The sequence below is a fragment of the Solea senegalensis genome, linkage group LG2, assembly GCF_019176455.1.
Source record: "Solea senegalensis isolate Sse05_10M linkage group LG2, IFAPA_SoseM_1, whole genome shotgun sequence".
NCBI lineage: Eukaryota > Metazoa > Chordata > Actinopteri > Pleuronectiformes > Soleidae > Solea > Solea senegalensis.
This window is the reverse complement of record NC_058022.1, coordinates 1,273,511-1,292,328: the sequence shown is the minus strand read 5'-3', so window position 1 is coordinate 1,292,328 and position 18,818 is coordinate 1,273,511. Positions and strand designations below refer to the sequence as shown.

Genomic DNA, 18,818 nt, shown 5'->3' with positions numbered 1-18,818 from the left:
TGGGATTTGGTGCATGAAAGCGAGCAGCTTTACAAACTTCAGGGAAAAGTACAAATATGTCAAGTACGAATGTCAAAAAACATCGGGCACTTCAGTCCTGCGCGTTTTAGACGTCTAACTGCCCCAACACGGATAATTAACTCGATCATTTGGACCAGGTGTGCGGCCCCCATGAGGACCAGGATTAGGGATTACAGGTGGAATCAATCAAGAAAGTGGGAGTCTGGTTTTAGAAAATGAACTCATTTATTGTACATGACCGTATCAGCAGATCAGCCCACACACAAAGCATCAGACTCAAGTCACAGTCACTCACTTCCAGTATTTACAGATTAGGCACATTCACATTAGGCATTGAAGCCGGCCACAGCGTCTAACGCACGCGCGTCCAAACCTTCTGTGGCAGGTTTGGTCGCCGCCTCCGAGAACTCCAGCAGGAAACATTAGAGAGGAAGAGGAGGAGGAAGAAGAGAAGGGGAGGTGGCTTAACTGATTCAGTTCAAGTCACGTCCACCGTTTAAAGGTTTACATTTTGGGCCGTGAGATGTTTTAAATCGGCTTTGTTCTCAAAAGAATAAAGTGCACAAAATAACAGGGACACCTGGTGTTGAGACAAAGTAAAAGACATCTGAGAGACACTGGTGTGTGTGGAAGGTGTTCCTCATGTTCCCGGCACTGGGAAGCACATTTGTAGGCTGTCAAGAGTCGATAAATAGGTCAAAATAATCTTAATTTGATTTAAATCTATGGGGATTGGGATATATTTATTTAGAAAGAAAAGAAAGCGTAGAGTTTGTGAGTTCTACTGTAATCCTTAGTAACCCTTTAATCCTGTTTTATCCTGACGTCTGAGCACTTTTGTTTCCAAACTAAATCTTAATAAAAAAGAGGAGAAAAGAGAATAAATAAAAGTCCCACGTGAATAATCCACGTCCTGACAGACAGGACTGCAGCAGTGTCCAAGGAAATGGCAGCCGTAAAAAAACCCCCAAACAAATAAAATAATCCCAGTCCGTTAAAGACGCCAAATTTAATAAAAACAAATAAATACTCAGTCTTTTTTTTTTTTTTTCTTTTTTAAGTAATAACAGAATAGAAAAAGTTGAAGATTTCAGTGGGTGTGATGTTTTTTAAACTCAGATTACAGCGTCTGTGTCCACTCCCGTCGCGTCTGATAACAGATTATTTACACGTGTGGGAAGCAACCCAGTCTGGGTTTAGTACGAAACATGATTGATGATGCTACATCGCATGAACATGAACACATGAACATGAGCGGCAGGTTCACCCTCAAATGTCCGTGTACTGGAGTCCAGGTGTGGTCCTGGTCCTGGTCTTCTGTGGTGCAGCAAGTGTTTGTTTTGGCCTGAGAGTCGATGTCAGCGAGCGGAGGAAGAGCGGTGAGAAAAGAAAAGAGAACGCAGCCCAGCTGATTCAGAGGAAGAGGCGGGAAAATAATCTGTCACAATCATGCCAAAAATCCAGCGTGGATTAAATGTAAAAGAACTTCTGGCAGGAGTCGAACAGAGAACACCCACACGCACTTCAATGTAGAAAAACTTCACGTAGCCTCAGAATTAGCATGTTTAGCTGTGGGCCTTGTGTTAAGAAGGCGGCCATTTTGTGCCTCGGTGTCTCTTCTTCTACGGCAGCCTGAATGGACAAACCCGCCGCACGACGCAGCGGTTTTAGGTTTTTTTGCAGTTTAAAGTTTGAGTTTTAAAACACAAAGTACGACAATGACGTCCTTTCGGGCACGTGAAGGCCACCGTAGTTTCCCTGACGCACTTGTTTAAAGTCACCATTAGATGTCGCTAATACTTTCCAGAGATTAACCCAGTAATCCAACTCCTTTACTGGGCTGATTTTTAACAAATCTGTAGTGGAAGATGATGAATTAATCATTTATGTTGTCAGAAAGTTAATTAATGTCACTTTTCTCATCTAAAGGTTTATATTTTTTAAGTTTTTATGACCCATTTCATACTTTTATTGAAAATACTGTAGATTATGTCAGTGCAGTGCAGACATTACATGTTTGTTGTGTTATTTTATCGTGGAAGGGTTACTTGGCCAAAAAATATCAGCATTAGTCGACCTCTAACACTTAAATACACGAGAACTCTTAAGTTACAGGCTCAGGATCAACGACGCAACAGTTTAATCTGATTAGATCTTCAGACTGAACTTTACTGCGACGTTTGTCTTCACTCAGACCCAGAAAATGACGTTAACGCCGTCACATAATTCGCACTAAATGTTTTTGGTGCAGTTTACAAATTAATTTAACCAGTGGATTATTTACTGCAATGGTTTTTTTTCTACTCCTTTTATTCCATTTCAGTCTAAATTCTTTATTTTATTGTCTTTTTGCTCACAGTAATCTCTTGTTTCAAGTTCAAGTTCTTTCTTTAATCTTATTTTCTTGTGTTTGTTACACTGTAAAAAAACACAATAACCGACAGGGAATAAAACCTGGTTTACTCGGCTCTGCATCGTCCAGAGAGAGGTGGGATTATAATAATGCCATTGTGAGATTATCCATTTATTTTATCAAATAAATAAAAAAATAGGAGAGGGATGATTTTTTTTTTCTTAAACGTGGGGGAAAAAATCCAAGTAAAAACAACCTGAGAGCAAATCTAACAAACCAACAGTCATGTGTGGGCGTAAACAACGTTAAATCCTAGATTATTTTCCCTCTGACGGTAAAACTGTGGACATTTTTGCGCCTGAGAGGGAATAATTATGATTTATTAACAAATGACACTTGAGTTTAAGACTTTGTGGGAACAAGTGACTGCGTCAAAGGTGCTTTACTTCCTCTCATCCTCACTTCTTTGTTTGATTCACTTTAATTTGAAAGAGAAAACTGAAGTTGTTTGACCCTGTGAACTCAACTCCGCGTTTTCCACCTGCAGCGCGACAGTGAGGACGAGAAGCAGAAAAATAATTCAAATAAACCTCTGACTTCCTGTCCGGGTGGAACCTCGTCGCCCTCTGGTGGTGGAAGCATGATCCCGCCATGTCGGTAAAAAGCTTAAACGTGCGTCAGCTGCTTCTCGGAGAAACTAGAGGAAAAAAGAGGACATTTTTCTACCTGATTAAGCTCGGATTGAGCATCGACAGATTACAGCTTCACTTCCTTTTATTTGTGTCTCATCAGATTCCATATTTAATCCCAGCTTCTCCCTCACATCAGGACATTTGTGCCGTTCTATTTCATGACTGGAGAGTTTTTGTCTTCCTCCTCCTCCGTGTGTGACTCAGTCTACGCTGTCGTTTCCCTCACCAGGAGGAAACTCAGCGAGGAGGAGGTGCTACGACAGGAAGGAGGACGATGAAGAGGAGGAGGAGGAGGAGGAGCGCACAAACTAACAGCTAAAGCTCCTGTGCCAACTGTTCAGGCTCTACTAACAAAAAAAAAATCCCAAGTGGCTGCTACGCTTCACCTCCGTCCTCTTCCTTCTTCTTGTCCTCCGCTACCTCCTCGTCGTCTTCCTCCTCCTCCTGTGGGCGTGGCTTGTCTGTGTAAATGTCCCTGACCAGGAGGACTCTGGTGAGGAGGCTCTCCAGGATCCGCCGCTCCAGCGGCTGCGACGTGAACCACAGCGGCTCGTCTGCGCCGGACGCCCGATCCGGCTGAACGTAGAAGACGTCTAGACGCTGCCGCAGCGACGTCGGGCTGCAGGGGGGAGGCGGGACAAAGAGAGAGAGACGGGAGGAGACCAAAAAAAAAGGGAGAGAGAGATGGAGGAAGATTGAGGAAAGGTGAAGTAAAAATTAGAGAAAGAAAGGAGAGGAGGAGAAAGAGAGAAAAAAAATAAAAGATAAAAATAGAAGGATGGGAAAGAAAAGGAGACAAAAAATCTGAGATTAATAGACGATCGCATTGAAAATGTAGTTCTCTTAAATAAAGTAAACTCGATTTTTAAAGTAAAGTCCTCATTGTTCTTTAATCAACACTGTGGTTCAGGATGTGAACAGCAAAGAGTTTTAATCACTGGACTTCTCACGTTACAGTAAAACACTGCTCATATTAAACCTACTTCAGATTAACACTTTAAGTTTGTTTTATTTCCTGTTTCTATATAATATAAAACTCACCACTTGGCTCTGTAGAGGTCGTACAGACGACACTCGTGTTTGTTGAGCGGGCAGCGAGCGGCCGCGTCTCCCGAGCCGTCGTCCGGATCGTTGTCTTGGTTTCCCTCGTCTGATTTACGCTTCCTCTTCTTTGACTTTGTTTCTACTGAAAAACAAGAAAACGCACATTTAAACATTTGGAGTTGTGATGATTTACAGCTGATGGAAATCAAGTTATTTTAGGTTTTGGTTCAAGTAAAAATTGATCCCAAAATCTGTCAATTTTATCTTGTTTAGTCCATAAAATCATAATAATGATTTTAAGTTTCCTGTTTTACCCACAAACCATAATTATTCAGTTTTTAATTTATATAATAGTTAACTTATGGACGTCCCCCTGTTCGTACAATGTTAAATAAACTAAAGAACTATAACGTAGCTTCGTCTTTTAGATTTGATATCGTTTACTTTCAGGTTTCAGGATCTAAGTCACAAAAATGTCGATGTACGACAAATCTGATGGAGAAAAACTCCATGACGATTTCTAGTGTTTTATGGACAAAAAGTACATTTTAGATTCATTTAAAGACATTTTTTTCAACAGATTACAAGAAAAAAACAGGCTTTGTATGCGTTTTTATTCTCTTGTATGAGCGGCGGTGCCGTCCTCACCGTGGTGATCCTGAGAAATGGAAGGCACGCGGATGCAGACGTCGGTCTCCTTGGTGACCGGATGCACGGTGTCGGGGCCGTAGACGTTGGCGAAGGAGAGGCGCAGGTGCTGCTCCACGGTGCGCGCGCCAAAGTGTTTGGTGTTGAGGTAAACGAGCGAGCGCAGCAGAGCCGCGGGACTCTGCTCGCCGAGCTGACCGCTGCTCCACAGGCTGCGCTCCTCCACCCGAGCCCACAGAGAGCCTGAGGGACACACAAGCACCAACGCTCAAAGGCAGTGTAATCCCAGGGAATAAACAAGGGATTACTGTGGACGTGTGTGTCGTTGCAGCGTCCTCATAAATCGTTACAGTACAATCACAACGAGTCAGGATGTGAACAGCAGACGAGTTATAATCACTGGACAGTTGCAGGTGTTAATGCAGCACACGGCCACCAGTTGGCGCTGTTTAAACTACCTTTCAATGTCTTTTTATTGTAGTTTTATCAATTAGTTTTTGTTGTGTGAATTATTGTTAAATTATACGACAGTGCTAGAGCTGAAACAATCACTCGATTAATCGACTACTATTTTGATCATCGATTGATCGTTTGAAGCTTTTTTCATGATTAAAAGATTTCTGATTGTTTTAGCTTCTTAAATGTGAATATATTCTTCGTCACTTTAGTGCAGATAAAAGAAATCATTAAAAGTTAATTTATTCTGGTTTGTGGACAAAAACTCACTTCTCAAATTCAAGCACTTTCAAGGTTATCTTTAATGCCTTTCCAGCACCTTGCAGCTGTAGCAGATTATTACAAATACACTCAAAAAAAGATAATTTCACTGATTCTATCATGTTAAAAGATAGAATTGTGTTCTACAGTCACTGTGCTTGTATTCATTTATCTCTTCATCTAATTAGCAAATTATTCAACCAATAAGCTATAATTTTCAAGCATTTTCAAGGATTTCAAGCACCCATATAGACCCTGGTGCGGACTCTAGCTTGTGATTTCTTTGTTGCATGGGGCAAAGAAAACTGAGAATATTCACATTTAAAAAGCTGAAAAATCAGAAAACCTGTTGAATAGCCGATTAACCATTACAGCTCTAGTTCACACACGTTTTCCAAGGTCAAATTCAAGCCCTTTCAAGGTTATTTTAATGCCTTTCCAGCACTTAGAAGCTGTTGCAGATTATTACGAATACATAGATAATTTCACTGTTTCTATCACATAAAGAGCAGATTACTCAACCACTAAGCTTTTTTTCCCTGAGAGAAATTATCAGTATTTCAAGCATTTTCAAGCACTTCCTCCAGAAATTCAAGTATTCTCAAGGATCTCATGAGTTTGAGTCTCACCATCAGGAAGCACACTGGGCTGCCAGTCCTTCAACACTTTATTCAGCTCCTCTCCAAACTGCTGGTAGCACACGTCGCTGAACAGGTCATCCGTGCGGCCTTTGGCGTGGAGATGCTACGACAGAAGAAACAAGACAAGAATAATAAATTAAATTAACAAATAAATGAAGAAAAAACCTCAGGAAGATCAAACAAGTGTCCTCATATTAAATAAATCATCACTGTTTTCAGGATGTGAACAGCAAAGAGTTATAATCACAGGACACATGCTGTGAACGGTACAAAAAAAGCCACATTTCTACTTTTAAACTTCACAAAAACAAGTAAAATCTTAAAGATCTGGTTCATAAACAGCTGAGAGTTGATCTTACATGAAGTTACTGAGAGAAAAATCCAAATCCAGAGGCCTTTAAAGAACGCTGCGCTCCTCTGTGCAGCCATGCTGCTGCTGCTCACATGTGAGGGAGAGAAAAGGACGGGGGAGGGGAAGCAGTGCACCACATATGTCTGTCCTACCCGGAACTACTCCCCCCTAAACTTAGTTCCTACCTCCAGAAAGTTGTAGAGAGGAGAGTAAACTCGACATGTGCTGCTGTATTATGAAACTGGATGTTTCAGTCACGGAAACAATGATAAAATACGACATTTAGAGGAATTGTTTCCCCTTTTTTATTTAATTTTTTAGTCTACAACACCTTTTTTTTATATATTTAATACACTTTTAATGCACTGAGGAAGATTTAAATTCAAGCTTTCTGTGCAAAAACAACTATACAGTGTCCGTGTGAAAACAAATAAACATTTACATTGAAGTTTTCCAGTTTCCATTTTGTCTGAGATGAATAGACTAGCGCCACCTGCTGGTAAGGTGAGTAACGACCTCTCACACAGGCACAGAAGTGAGTGCTGGTTGCTTCTTCAGCAGTGGTAGAAAGTGAAAGTCAAAACTAAGCGGGACGCACGTTTTATTTGAGATTCCATATGATTTTGAACGTGGGACGCAAAGTTAACGTTTAAACGGTAATCACATGACCAAAACGCAGGCTGCGACCAGCAGAGGGCGCAACTAAGGACAAACAACTTACAGGTCACTATGTATTAACAGTAGAGCTGCAACTAATGATTATTTCCTTGATTAATCGTTTGGTCCATAAAATATCAGAAAATCTTAAAGAAATGTTGATGTTGTTGAGGTTTGTCGTCAAACCTGGAAATGATGATGTTCTCAAATGTCTTGTTTTGTCCACAAACCAAAGTCATTGACTTTTAATGATTTCTTTGTTATCAAGAGCAAAGATATGAAGAAAACACTCGCATTTAAGAAGCTTAAACAATCGGAAATATTGTTTTAAACATAAAAAAAGCTGCAAACCGATTATTCGATTATCAAAATAGTTGTGGATTCATTTAGTAATCGATTATTAATTGATTCTTTGTTTCAGCTCTACTGAACAGTACCATGTGTACGACTGATGTAATGTGAAGCTAATGAGACAGAAGTGACTGTCAGGATTTGTGAGGTGGCTGCGTGTGTTTTCCACTTGAAACTCAGAGACTCTGACTGTAACGTGTCGGGACAGGAAGTCTCAGGACTGGTGAAAACAATTTGAATGAAAGTCAGTTAGAGTTTGACTCTTAAACGGTTGCAGTCTCGCTGTACAGGTGCCGCGCTTGTGCTGGTACCAACCTGCTGGATCCCCAGACAGAGGTAGAGGATGCTGTCTGCAGAGTAGCGCTCCCCGCCGGGCCGACAGACTTCCCTGACGAAGCGCGACAGCGCCGCGTTCAGCTCGTCTGAACTCAGCGACAGGAGGTTGCTTTTAGACCGTGCTGAAAAAGAGACGAGAGAGAAACACATTTCTACAAACATCTCACACGGGTGTGATGATGGCGGTGATGATGATGATTTATTTTGTTTCCCTTTACCTTTCTTTACGTTTTGTTTGGACTCGCTTTTAACTTTGGTGTCGTGTGTGTGTTCAGAGGGAGACAGAGCCCAGCGCTTCCAGGCGTTGATGCCGTAGCGAGCTTTGAGGGGCAGCGAGCGTCCTCCCGAGTGTCTGCCCGCCGGATGAGAGGAAGACGGGGACGTGGCTGCATCTGTGCCCTCCTCCACCGCCCGCCTCTTACTTCCCTGCAACACAAACACACACCTGTTACTACACACTGAGCCTGAATCTTTCCCCAGTATAACTGTGTGTATAGGACTGGTTCTATATTCAGAAGGTACCAATTTTGAAATATTTTAATTTCCATACCAATTCTGTCTACAGTCCCTGACAAAAGTCTTGTCGCCTGGGTACAAGTTGACCTTAAGTGCCCCTTAAATATATGTCTAATCAATTTTTTTTTTTACAAGGAATGGCTAATTTTAATCCCAACAGTTTTTGAAGTAATGTTTTGGTGCCAAATGAAACTTCTGAAAAGCATTCTAACGTTCACAGCTTGGTAAAGCCCACTGAGTCAGTTTTTGCAAAGACAAAAGTCTTGTCGCCTTGTCATATAATGCACCCAATCCTAGATTACAGCCTCTCCTGTGATCAATAATTGATCAATCAATTAGCGGGTGTGTATAAAAAGAACCCCATCACACCAGACATTCACTTCAACTGCAACTTGACCTCTGACAACATGCCTAAGATTCACCCTGAGACCAAAGCGTTGATTATCAAGAGGCTGAAGACCAGATCCACTGCTGAGGTGGCTGACACCTTCAATGTGTCTCAGCGTCAAATACAAAGTGTAAATAACTTTGGATGTCTCTAACCAAATGGAGTTACGTTATTGCACTTATATTTGATACGACCACACAGAGCAACTCTAAAACCTCAAATACCCACAAACATTCAAAGTACACGGCCTAGAAGGACATCAGACTATCTGAGGTAATAAAGCTGTCCAACAGAGGGCCCTGTGAGTGCAGCTTGGTCTGTAAAAAAGGTTTCATTAACCTTTTCCAAGGTTGTTTAACAGGAAAGTCAACAAGGGTTGAGGCAGCGAAGGGAAAGAGGGAGAGCGTTCCACAGCCTCGGTGCTGCTGTTTCAACGGAGCAATCACCTCGCGTCCTGAAAATAGGACATTTTGGGACCACGTCTGTAACATCTGTAGTAGGTCAGAGACGTAAGGAACGGTTTTGACCATGCAAGGCTCTAAAAGTTCAAAAAGATCTGAAATTCGCTGGTAACCCGTGAATGGAGGCAGAATTGATATCAGATCTTTGAAATGAGGATTAACCCAGCCCTTCTCGTACATTCTGTGTTGAAGCATTTGTGTGTGGTGCGTACTTGTCTCCTGGGCTGAGGTCGAGGTGGCGTCTCCTCCTCCTTCTCCTCCTCCTTTTCCACCTTCTCCTCTTCCTTCTCCACCTTCTCCTCTTCCTTCTCCGTCTTCTCCTCCTCCTCCATCTTCTCCTCTTCCTCCATCTTCTCCTCTTCCTCCATCTTCTCCTCTGCCAGGACTGGAGGTAGAGACAAACCCATGTCCTTGTCTGTTCCCTCTAGTGCAGGAACAGGGTCTGAGGCTGAGACAGAGAAGAACATCTGTTGTCTTATTGTCTTTTCTTTTGTTTTTTTGGTCATTGATGAAGAAGTCAGTCCAGTTTACGACCACTCAGTATTTAGTCAGCAGATAACTCAGCCACTGATCCTAAATCTAACCTAATCCTGACATTTTCTTAAGTGAGCGAGTGATTATTTCAGTTGACAACATAGCAGTCATTTAAGAATCTGCCCCTGAAGATGGAGCGAGAGCCTCAGAGAGAGGGGGGGGGTTACAAAATCTGATGGTGAACGTGAGACGAATACAGAACAATGCTCTCACTCTCAGATAAACTCTGACAGGTAAAGAGGAAACTCTGGAGTTTGTCCAGTTCCTCGTATCACGTCTCACTCACTCCAGGAAACTCGTGGATAAGACAGGTTTCCAATAACTGACTGACTTATTGTTAGAAGACATTTAATGTGTGTGTGTGTGTTCTGTTGATTTCATGTATTCAATTATTTGTATGTTTCTGAACTGCCGTTTTTCTTTGTACCGTCTTCTGTTGCTTTTGTAATTTGTCACAATTCCTTTTTATTTAGGAGGCGGTGACACAATAATATGAATATGTATATTTTTAAAAAATGGCACACTGACATTAAAAAGACATGGAGAGTGAATCCCTCACACTTTAAAAACAAAAGAAAACACAACTCAGATGAAACTTTGATGTTATGAAAACTTATTGAACCCGACGGTCTGCATCACTGATGTCATGAAGCACAAAGACGTTTACCTTGAGGGAAGTCGGCCTCCAGATCCAGGTCAGGCTCATACTTGTCATCTTCCTCCTCCTCCTCTTCTTCTTTCTCAGAGATGCTGCTGCCTATGGACGACCCACCCTCCTCCTCCTCCTCCTCCTCACGCTCCCTCTTCACCAGCTTTACATCTGAAACACGCAGCAGACATGTTTCCCAGGTAGCAGCACAAGTGTCAGTAACAAATATTTATGTACATCCGATGCTAAATCAAGGCTGTATGGACATTAAACTCCATAAAAGTGTTAAAATATGAGATTTTCAGACCAAATTTGACAAGAAAAGTGCAATTATCTAATAAGAATTGGGGTTAAAAAAGTTTTAAATTGTGTCACATGGCCTCTCACAATTTAATTTTAGTTTTAATCCAGACATTAGAGCGGAGACAATGAATCGATTACTCGATTATGAATTGATTACTCGATTATGAATCGATTACTCGATTATGAATCGATTACTCGATTATTAATCGATTACTCGATTTCTTTGCTCTGGATAACAAAGAATTCATTAAAAGTTAATCATTTTGGTTTGTGGACAAAACAAGACATTTGAGAACATCATCATTTCCAGGTTTGACGAACACCGCTCAACATTTAAGGTTTTCTGATATTTAATGGACCAAACAATTAATCGATTAATCGGGAAAATAACCAACAGATTAATCGATTGTGAAAATAATCGTTAGTTGCAGCTCCACCAGATGTTAAATCCTGAAGTGGTGAAGGTACCTGGTTTCTGGTCCTCTGTGACCTTCTCCTCGGCCACGGGGGTCACGTCGGCCTCCACGGGTTCAGAGGTCGCCGCCTTGTTTTTCAGTTCATTGATGGTCTGGATGATCTGCTCCGCCCCCTGGAGGGTGGTGGGCAGGAAGACAGGCACAGGAAGCTGCAACAGGAAGAAGGTACAACAAAATAAATGTCTATTTAGTGAGATTTATTGACTGACTTAGGAAAATAAACTGTTCTCTTGAGTGCAGATGGTCACGTTGACATCAGGTCTTACCGGTATGGGCAGGGAGAGTGGAGTGGGCGTGACCTGGGAATACATGCTCATGGGTACGGGGATGAAGACAGGCACAGGTATAGGTACAGGAATATACTCCCTCTTCACACCATCGTCTACATCTGTGAATATACAGAATAATACATAAATATGAAAGCATCTCAGCATATGTATGATGTTATGTTAAAAGAAAACTGTTTTTAAGTGTCTCTTATTTTGGTAAAATCCAGCTTTACTGTTGTTTTAATGCTTTCTCAACAACACAGATTATATTCTGTAACTGGTGTCCAAATGGTGAGCGCGTCATATTGTTTCGGGACATATTTAAATATCGGATTTCTTGGTTCACCTGTCTGTAAGTGTTTGCTCTGCATGTGCGGCTTGCAGTACGTGGCCTTGGTGAGCGTGAGCGGTTTGCAGAGCACCGCCTTGTTCTTGACGTCTCTCATCAGACCTCGACTGCCGGTGTACGCCATAGTGCCCTGGTTCACCAGCTGCAAATGTTTACATTTACATAAAAATAAAGAAGGATCAGTTCATCAGTGGAGATCCTCAATGATTCCAAATGTTACGTGGTTTATTTTTAACCGACTTGTTACACTAAAGAAATGTGCAGAAATAACAAACGTTCTTACGTACCCCAAGTTTGGTTCCCTGCACGTCGAGGCCTGTTTGAAAGAACAATTTAGAATACATTTACATTACTTATTTTTTCTATACTTTACACTAAACAGAAGATTTGCACCTAGATCAACAAATAATATTTACTAGATACACAGAGGTGGAAAGAGTACTGAAAATATTCTACTACTTTGATCTAATCTAACTGTAAAAATGTAAACCTTTTAACAAGGTTGGGGACACAAATGTCACATGAACTGTATTCTATTAAACCTACAAATTAAAGTGCTGACAAAATAAAATAATTAATTAATGCCAATTCACCTGTCATTTTTTGTTTTTACTCAGTAACAGATGTGATTTTAAATATAGCTCAGTACAGTACTTCCAAAGAAACCAAACATACTGGAGTAAAAGTAAAATTACAAACTTAAATTAACTAAAATTACTTAACAAAGTACAAGTACCCAAAAAAACGAGTAAATGTGGTTTACACCAAAAAACAAACAAAAACAAAAGTGGTTTAGAGCTTAAGTTACACTTTAAAAAAGTATTTTCTGTCACTAAGACGTGTCAAAGTGCTGAGGATGTGTTTTTTATTTTTTATTTTTTTTTACCCAGGCTGGAGTTCTCGGGGCCTTTCTGCGTGACCATGATGGGCTCGTTCTGCTGCAGGTAGAACTTCAGCAAACACTCCTGGTCACAGAACTGCTTCACCTCCATTCTCCACATCACCGACTCCGTCAGGTGTCCCTGCACCTTACAGCAGTCGCACCGCGCCGCCTAGTGGCCACAGGGAGAAACACTTTTTGTTTCAGAATTTTCTAATTGAATAGAACAAAAAAGCACGTGAGGATGTGAGAGACACGCTCGAGCGTGAGCTGCAGACCTTGTAGTACCAGTCGTGGAACTTCTTGGCGCACGCCTCGCCGCAGAAGTCCCGCGTCATGCCGCCGAGCTGCCGAGTCACGGCTCTCTTGCAGAGCTGACTGCAGTGGTTGCAGCTGACGCACTTCAGACCCAGACGCTTGATGAAATCCTGCTTGTATAACAGTTTACAGCCTGGAAAGACAGAATGGGTGGAATGTGCGAGCGTGTTAAAAACAAATGCAAATGTCGGTTAGGACAGTTATTCGATTGAAACTCGGAGAGACGCGCTTATAAATAGATGAGGCAAAGACAACTTGTGGACAAAAATAGAACCAAAAAAAGGGGGAATTTGAACCCACTGACATCAGCAAAAACGATACAAAGCAAAGGAAATAATTACCTTCGCTGCAGAAAGGCTTCTTGACTCCGGAGAACTTGACCGTCTCGTGTAGCGTCTTCTCCTCTTGGCAGTACTCGCAGAACGTGACGATGCAGTGGAGCTTCTTGTAGTCCTCGCAGCACGTCTTACTGCAGAACTGGTAGACTTTGTCCTTGAGACGGACGACACAAATGTTCAAATGTATCATTTTTGTTTGTCCCGCACTGAACAAAGTGCTGCTGTGGATAAAAGAGTTCAGTTCTGTTCTTTTTTGGCAACATTTCCATTGTTAAATCTCCAGGTTTTCCTCCTGGAGGGTCAAATTAAAACCTGCCCCACTTTGACCAAGCCCGATGTAAACAAATGTTCTATCTTAAAAAAGGTCTCTCACCTCCCAATCCAGAGTTTCAGGCTTCAGACTGAACGTCGCTCGACAGTAGTTACATTTCAGCTGGACCGTGGTGTTCGTCGTGGGCACGGGCGTCTGACCGTTAGTGGTCGTTTGAAGGGTAGCATTCTGGGAAATAAACAAAAAAGACAAAAAATCTGTTTAATCAATTCTTGCTTCTTAATATAGAACAATAATAATAATAATAATAATAATGATGATAATGATACATTTAATCTAAGGGCGTCTTTCAAAGCACTCACAGTCACCTTACAGTATAGGATTATAAAACAGAAAAACAACAACAAAAACAAATAGTCAGAGGACAAAGGCAATTCTGAAATGGTATATCTTAATAACTGGCATATTTTAGTTTTAACCTTTTTTAAAGGGTCTTTTAACATAAATGACACATGCAATTCATCTCTGTAACACACACACACACACACACTTTTTTTTTACTGAAAATTCAACATTATTTTCATGTTTCAACTGTAATTACATGTTGAAAACTTTACAATATTCCATCAAGACACTGCACTTATGTTACTCCTGGCGATTTTTCACAGTAAGTGAAACTCTTGATATGAAACTATATGGTCCACAACATTTATGGTGCAAAATGAATCTCTAAAAACAAACGTAGAATTTAAAAAAAATCTAATTACAACAATACATTTTATCTATAAATCATTTTTTAAGCAACACTCAAGGACACGTTACAAAACAAACAAACAACAATAAAAAATAGTAAAGAGAAAATGGAGAGGAATTACAGACAGTAGTCTATTTTAAGGTGGGTTTTGAGTCTGGATTTAAAGAGTTCGGGAAGAGAGTCAGAGTTGCGTCACAATGTAATGTAATGATGATATTTATATTTATAACCTTATGTATTATAAAAAAAAGTGTTCACTGTTTTCATGATTTGTTGAGAGCCTGCAGACTGTATTCAAATGTATTCTAATGAAATTCAGAAACTTGATTTTGGGACAAGTCAAAGCCCTACTTTTATGATATACAAACTTGAGTTTTCCCTTCTCTAAAAAAACCAAAACCCTACTGTGGATATTAACTCTGTGTTTTAATATTTACTGTGCCCACCTGGAACTTGGTGACACACTGCGAGCTGCAGAAGTTGAGGATGTTTCCCTCTGGCAGCGTGGCCTGATACTGTGGTAATGAGTTCCTTTTACAGAAGTGACACGAGGGCTCTGCATCTGCTAACACACACATTTATACACATTAGGAAATAAATTGTGAACGTTGTGACTTTCAGTGGCTCATGAAAGCTCTCGTTTGTGTTCAGCAGGCTGTTTTACTCACTGATGAAGGAGCTGGACGTCACTTTGACCTTGTTCATGCAGTTGAGGGAGCAGTACGCGCCCATGGTCCCGCTCGCGCCGATGCTGTGGAGAACCTCGCCCGTCTTGATCAGCGTTTTGCAGGACGAGCAGGTCGCAAGTTTACTGTGTGCCTGGGGACACAGTAACGTCACTAAGCCCACGATACTTCCTCAATGACAAAATAACAATCTGTTGGGAGCTGCACGTGCAGTGAACAGCAGGAGACGACGTGACTACCGCTGATCTGACACTCTTATCGCCCCAAATAATCAAAATGTTCAGTAGCATTTCACTCAGTCGATTAATTGGTATCAGTAACAGATGACTAGTCAGACAGGTGGCAGCTTTAGTCTCAGGTGAGCGTCACACAATGTACAGGTACCTGCTTGAACTCCCTGATGCAGGTGTGGCAGCAGAATCTCTTCTGTTGTCCGTCGACGAGGAGAAAGTGGTTGGCCGACGCTCGGCTGGGCAGGTAGTCGCCGCACTGTTCGCAGCAGTTCATGATCAGCCCGTTGGCGCGGCGGTAAACGTTGAAACACGTGTCGCTGCAGATCTTGTGGGTCACCGTCTTAAAGCTAACCTCGTGGCGGATCTGTGGTACAGAGGAGAAGGAAAAGTTCCATTGACTTAAGGGGAAAGGGGCCGCAAGTAACAAGTGTTTTCATGATCTGTCGATTCATTTCTCAATTCATTCATTAGTTTAGTCTATAAAATGTTGATAGGTTGTTTCACAAAACTGAAAATTATGTTTTCGAATGTTTTGTTTTGTTTACAAACCAAAATTGTTCCATTTTAATATGATTTATTTGTTACATGGAGCAAAGAAACCAGGAAATTTTCACATTTAAGATTAACATTTAAATTATTTGCAAAAACACTCAAACCGATTAATCGATCGACAAAATGTAAGTCAAGTTTTTAATTGAGTCAAATCGCTGTTTTATACTGGGATGTGCTAATTGCATTATTTTACATTAAAATCGGGTAAAATAATCCTTTATTAGACCCACAATGGGGGCATTTACAGTGTCACACAGGGTAATGGTAAAGAGAATAAATAAAAAATAATCTATGAATGTAGAATATTGAAGATATTATTATATAAAATAGACTAGACAATACAGTATATATGTTAAATAAACAGAATATATACAGAATGGGCTTATTATTTGCAGTGTGTGTAAATGTAAATATTTTCTGGTTTGAGTGTGAATATGTTTCAACTTTTTTGTTGCATGGAACAAGTAAATCGACAGATTAGCAGATTATAAAAATACACACGCACATACAGTAAATTCACAAAAATACACAGTATATACAGTATCATAATGCAAGTCTAGAACATGTACAGATGCTTTGATATGCAAATTGTGGCCGATACATAAATAATGCACATTTACTCTCAAACGCAGATCGTCTTGGTTGCTAGGTGACGGCTGCAGCAGCACCTGAGACAGTGAGGTGAACAGTAAGTGAGCGCTTACTTCATTGATTGAAGATGCTATGAACATTATGAGAGATAGAGGGAGAAAGAGCGCCCCCTGTGGTATGCTAAGCAACACAACACAACACAACACAACACAACACACAGTGGCGGACACGACTCAGGGACCACCACGATCATTCTTACATGCGGTGTCCATGGAGACTGAGCGGCTAATGAAGCCATGGTGAAGACAGAGGGATGGAGAGAACAAAGAAGTCAGGAGAGGAGGAGGTGGAAGAAGAGGAGGGAACAAGAGAAGAGAGAAGCCAGACAAGGAACAAGGAAGAGATAAATAGTGAATGAATGAATGTGACCTGAGCAGGAAGACAATGACGCAGAGACAGAGGGGGACGTTTGTTTAGGGTCACATGTGTAAATAAAGGAGAAAAGGTGAAGCCAAACAGAACTGAGCCCTTGTGATGAAAGATGTTTGAAAAGCTCGGTGAATTAAGGCACTTCTGTAACAATGAATAACACATAATTATGCATGCATAGTTTTAACCGATGTCCTGGTGCATCGGGAGTAAAAAGAGTAGAAAATTCTGATTCATGTGGAAAATCCTTGGATAAATCTTATAATAAATACTATTTCTTGCTTCTGTTGCGTCATCTTTTCAAATGCTTTAATCCTCAGTGGACAAGATTCACTGAAAACATATTTAATGAAAAGTGCATTAATGTAACTATTGGGGTACATTTTCTATGTAAAAATAGCATTTTTAATAGTTAGAGACACAAATTTTATGCAAAGTGCAGCATTAATTCTGTACAAATCTCTTTCAAAAGCAAATTGGCATGATGGATGAAATATCTCTAAATGAAAACGATATAGGGTCAAATTGAAAATTTAAATCAAATTGGGAAACTTTGACATGTTGAAGTAAAGAGAAGGATAGACAGGTTTGGTAAAGAATGTCTCATAGATAGTGAAAGAGGAGAGTTGCGTGTTGTTAAACGCAACAGACAGACACACTGACCTCTGTGAGTTTCCCGCAGACAGTACATTTGGTTTTAAGGCCTGATTTGGGCGGGTTCTGCTTGTTCTCGTACGCGCCCAGGCAGCCCGTGCTGCAGAACTCCTGGAAGGCCTCGCTGGAGTCCACCTGGGCCACGATAGTACCCTTCATGTTCGTGATGTCCCTGAAACGAACGAGTGACAAACATTAACCAACAGTGGTGCATTCATTTACAGTAAAGCTGCAGTGCATAACTTAACATTACCTTAACATTACCTTATCATCATTTTTAGGCTGCGTCAATCTTAAAACAGGCTCTGTCGAGCAAAACTATTAAACCTGACTGAGGGAGCGTTTGTGCGCATACAGCAGCAGAGCAGGGGTGGGTGGGGACAAGGAGCGTATGTCCTGTTAAAACTGCAGAAAGACCAGCTTTTTTTGAGCAGTAGAATCCACTTCTGAAACTTTTCAGGGGAACTTTTTGATGTTTTTTCGTACGATACCGATACCACAACCTTAGATATCTACCAATAATGGACCGATAGTCACGTTACACCTTTTTTAACTACGTGTTGGGCTAATTTCAAATCATTTGTGTGCCAAACATTCTTCTCCCATAACCAAGAAATCCAAAATATGAGAACCTGTGCCAAAATATGCATGCTATATTAGGGACGTTTGGAGTGATACCCAGTCCAGTGTTGCAACTAAAGTGCTAAACTGAGAAACACTTCGTCATGAGGAGCTTGTTGGCTACTTGACAATGGTTTGAATCGAAAAGGTTTTTGTTAATATTTGAACAGACAAACTACAACTTACTGATTTATTAATCAATAAATTGGACACAGGATCTGGTTTATGGTTATAACCTGCGCACTAAATCTGACTGAGGCCAACCCGGACACTCATAAAGTCAAACCATCAACCGTCTTGTGGTTCCACACTCACTTTTTGCACATGGTGCAGCTCTTCTTGGGGGCGGGTTTGTGTGAGAAGGCAGAGAGACAGGTGGTGGAGCAGAACAGGTGTGTGGAGCCCTTGCGCTGGTACGCCGTCTGGCCCTTCTTCAAAGGCTTCTTGCAGTTGGCGCACGTCACCTGACGGTGGACAAACACCACAAGATTAAATGCGGCACAGGACTTTTACGACGGGCAATAAGTAATCTATGACCATACTCCGACAGTGGCGAGGAGTTAAAACCTTCTTCAAAAGCCCTGCAGGTATATTTCTTAGGAGAATTTAAAAACAACCAAGATTGGATTTAAACATTCAGATAAGAAAAAAGAAACAAGTGAAATGATGAAAGGCCTCATATGAGAAATCAAATTGTAACGCAAATGTTTTGTTGCACTCCCGGTTAAACAGTA

At 41.1% G+C, this 18,818-nt stretch overlaps 1 protein-coding gene across 1 annotated transcript in view; it reads right to left on the bottom strand.

Moving 5' to 3' along the window:
• Positions 1 to 227: 227 nt before the first annotated feature.
• zmym2 (zinc finger, MYM-type 2) overlaps positions 228 to 18,818 on the bottom strand; it is a 37,799-nt gene continuing 19,208 nt past the window's right edge. The window contains exons 5-26 of the mRNA XM_044014804.1: positions 18,400 to 18,548; positions 17,473 to 17,635; positions 15,389 to 15,601; positions 14,987 to 15,137; positions 14,765 to 14,880; positions 13,667 to 13,792; positions 13,297 to 13,447; positions 12,916 to 13,088; positions 12,644 to 12,809; positions 12,045 to 12,073; positions 11,755 to 11,899; positions 11,406 to 11,527; positions 11,132 to 11,288; positions 10,379 to 10,531; positions 9,558 to 9,625; positions 9,390 to 9,440; positions 8,031 to 8,238; positions 7,792 to 7,934; positions 6,105 to 6,219; positions 4,759 to 5,001; positions 4,108 to 4,252; positions 228 to 3,685 (exon numbers count right to left, since the gene is read on the bottom strand). Coding sequence (XP_043870739.1) covers positions 3,442 to 3,685; positions 4,108 to 4,252; positions 4,759 to 5,001; positions 6,105 to 6,219; positions 7,792 to 7,934; positions 8,031 to 8,238; positions 9,390 to 9,440; positions 9,558 to 9,625; positions 10,379 to 10,531; positions 11,132 to 11,288; positions 11,406 to 11,527; positions 11,755 to 11,899; positions 12,045 to 12,073; positions 12,644 to 12,809; positions 12,916 to 13,088; positions 13,297 to 13,447; positions 13,667 to 13,792; positions 14,765 to 14,880; positions 14,987 to 15,137; positions 15,389 to 15,601; positions 17,473 to 17,635; positions 18,400 to 18,548 — 3,231 coding nt within the window. The 3' untranslated portion in view covers positions 228 to 3,441. The remainder of the gene's footprint in view (positions 3,686 to 4,107; positions 4,253 to 4,758; positions 5,002 to 6,104; positions 6,220 to 7,791; positions 7,935 to 8,030; positions 8,239 to 9,389; positions 9,441 to 9,557; positions 9,626 to 10,378; positions 10,532 to 11,131; positions 11,289 to 11,405; positions 11,528 to 11,754; positions 11,900 to 12,044; positions 12,074 to 12,643; positions 12,810 to 12,915; positions 13,089 to 13,296; positions 13,448 to 13,666; positions 13,793 to 14,764; positions 14,881 to 14,986; positions 15,138 to 15,388; positions 15,602 to 17,472; positions 17,636 to 18,399; positions 18,549 to 18,818) is intronic.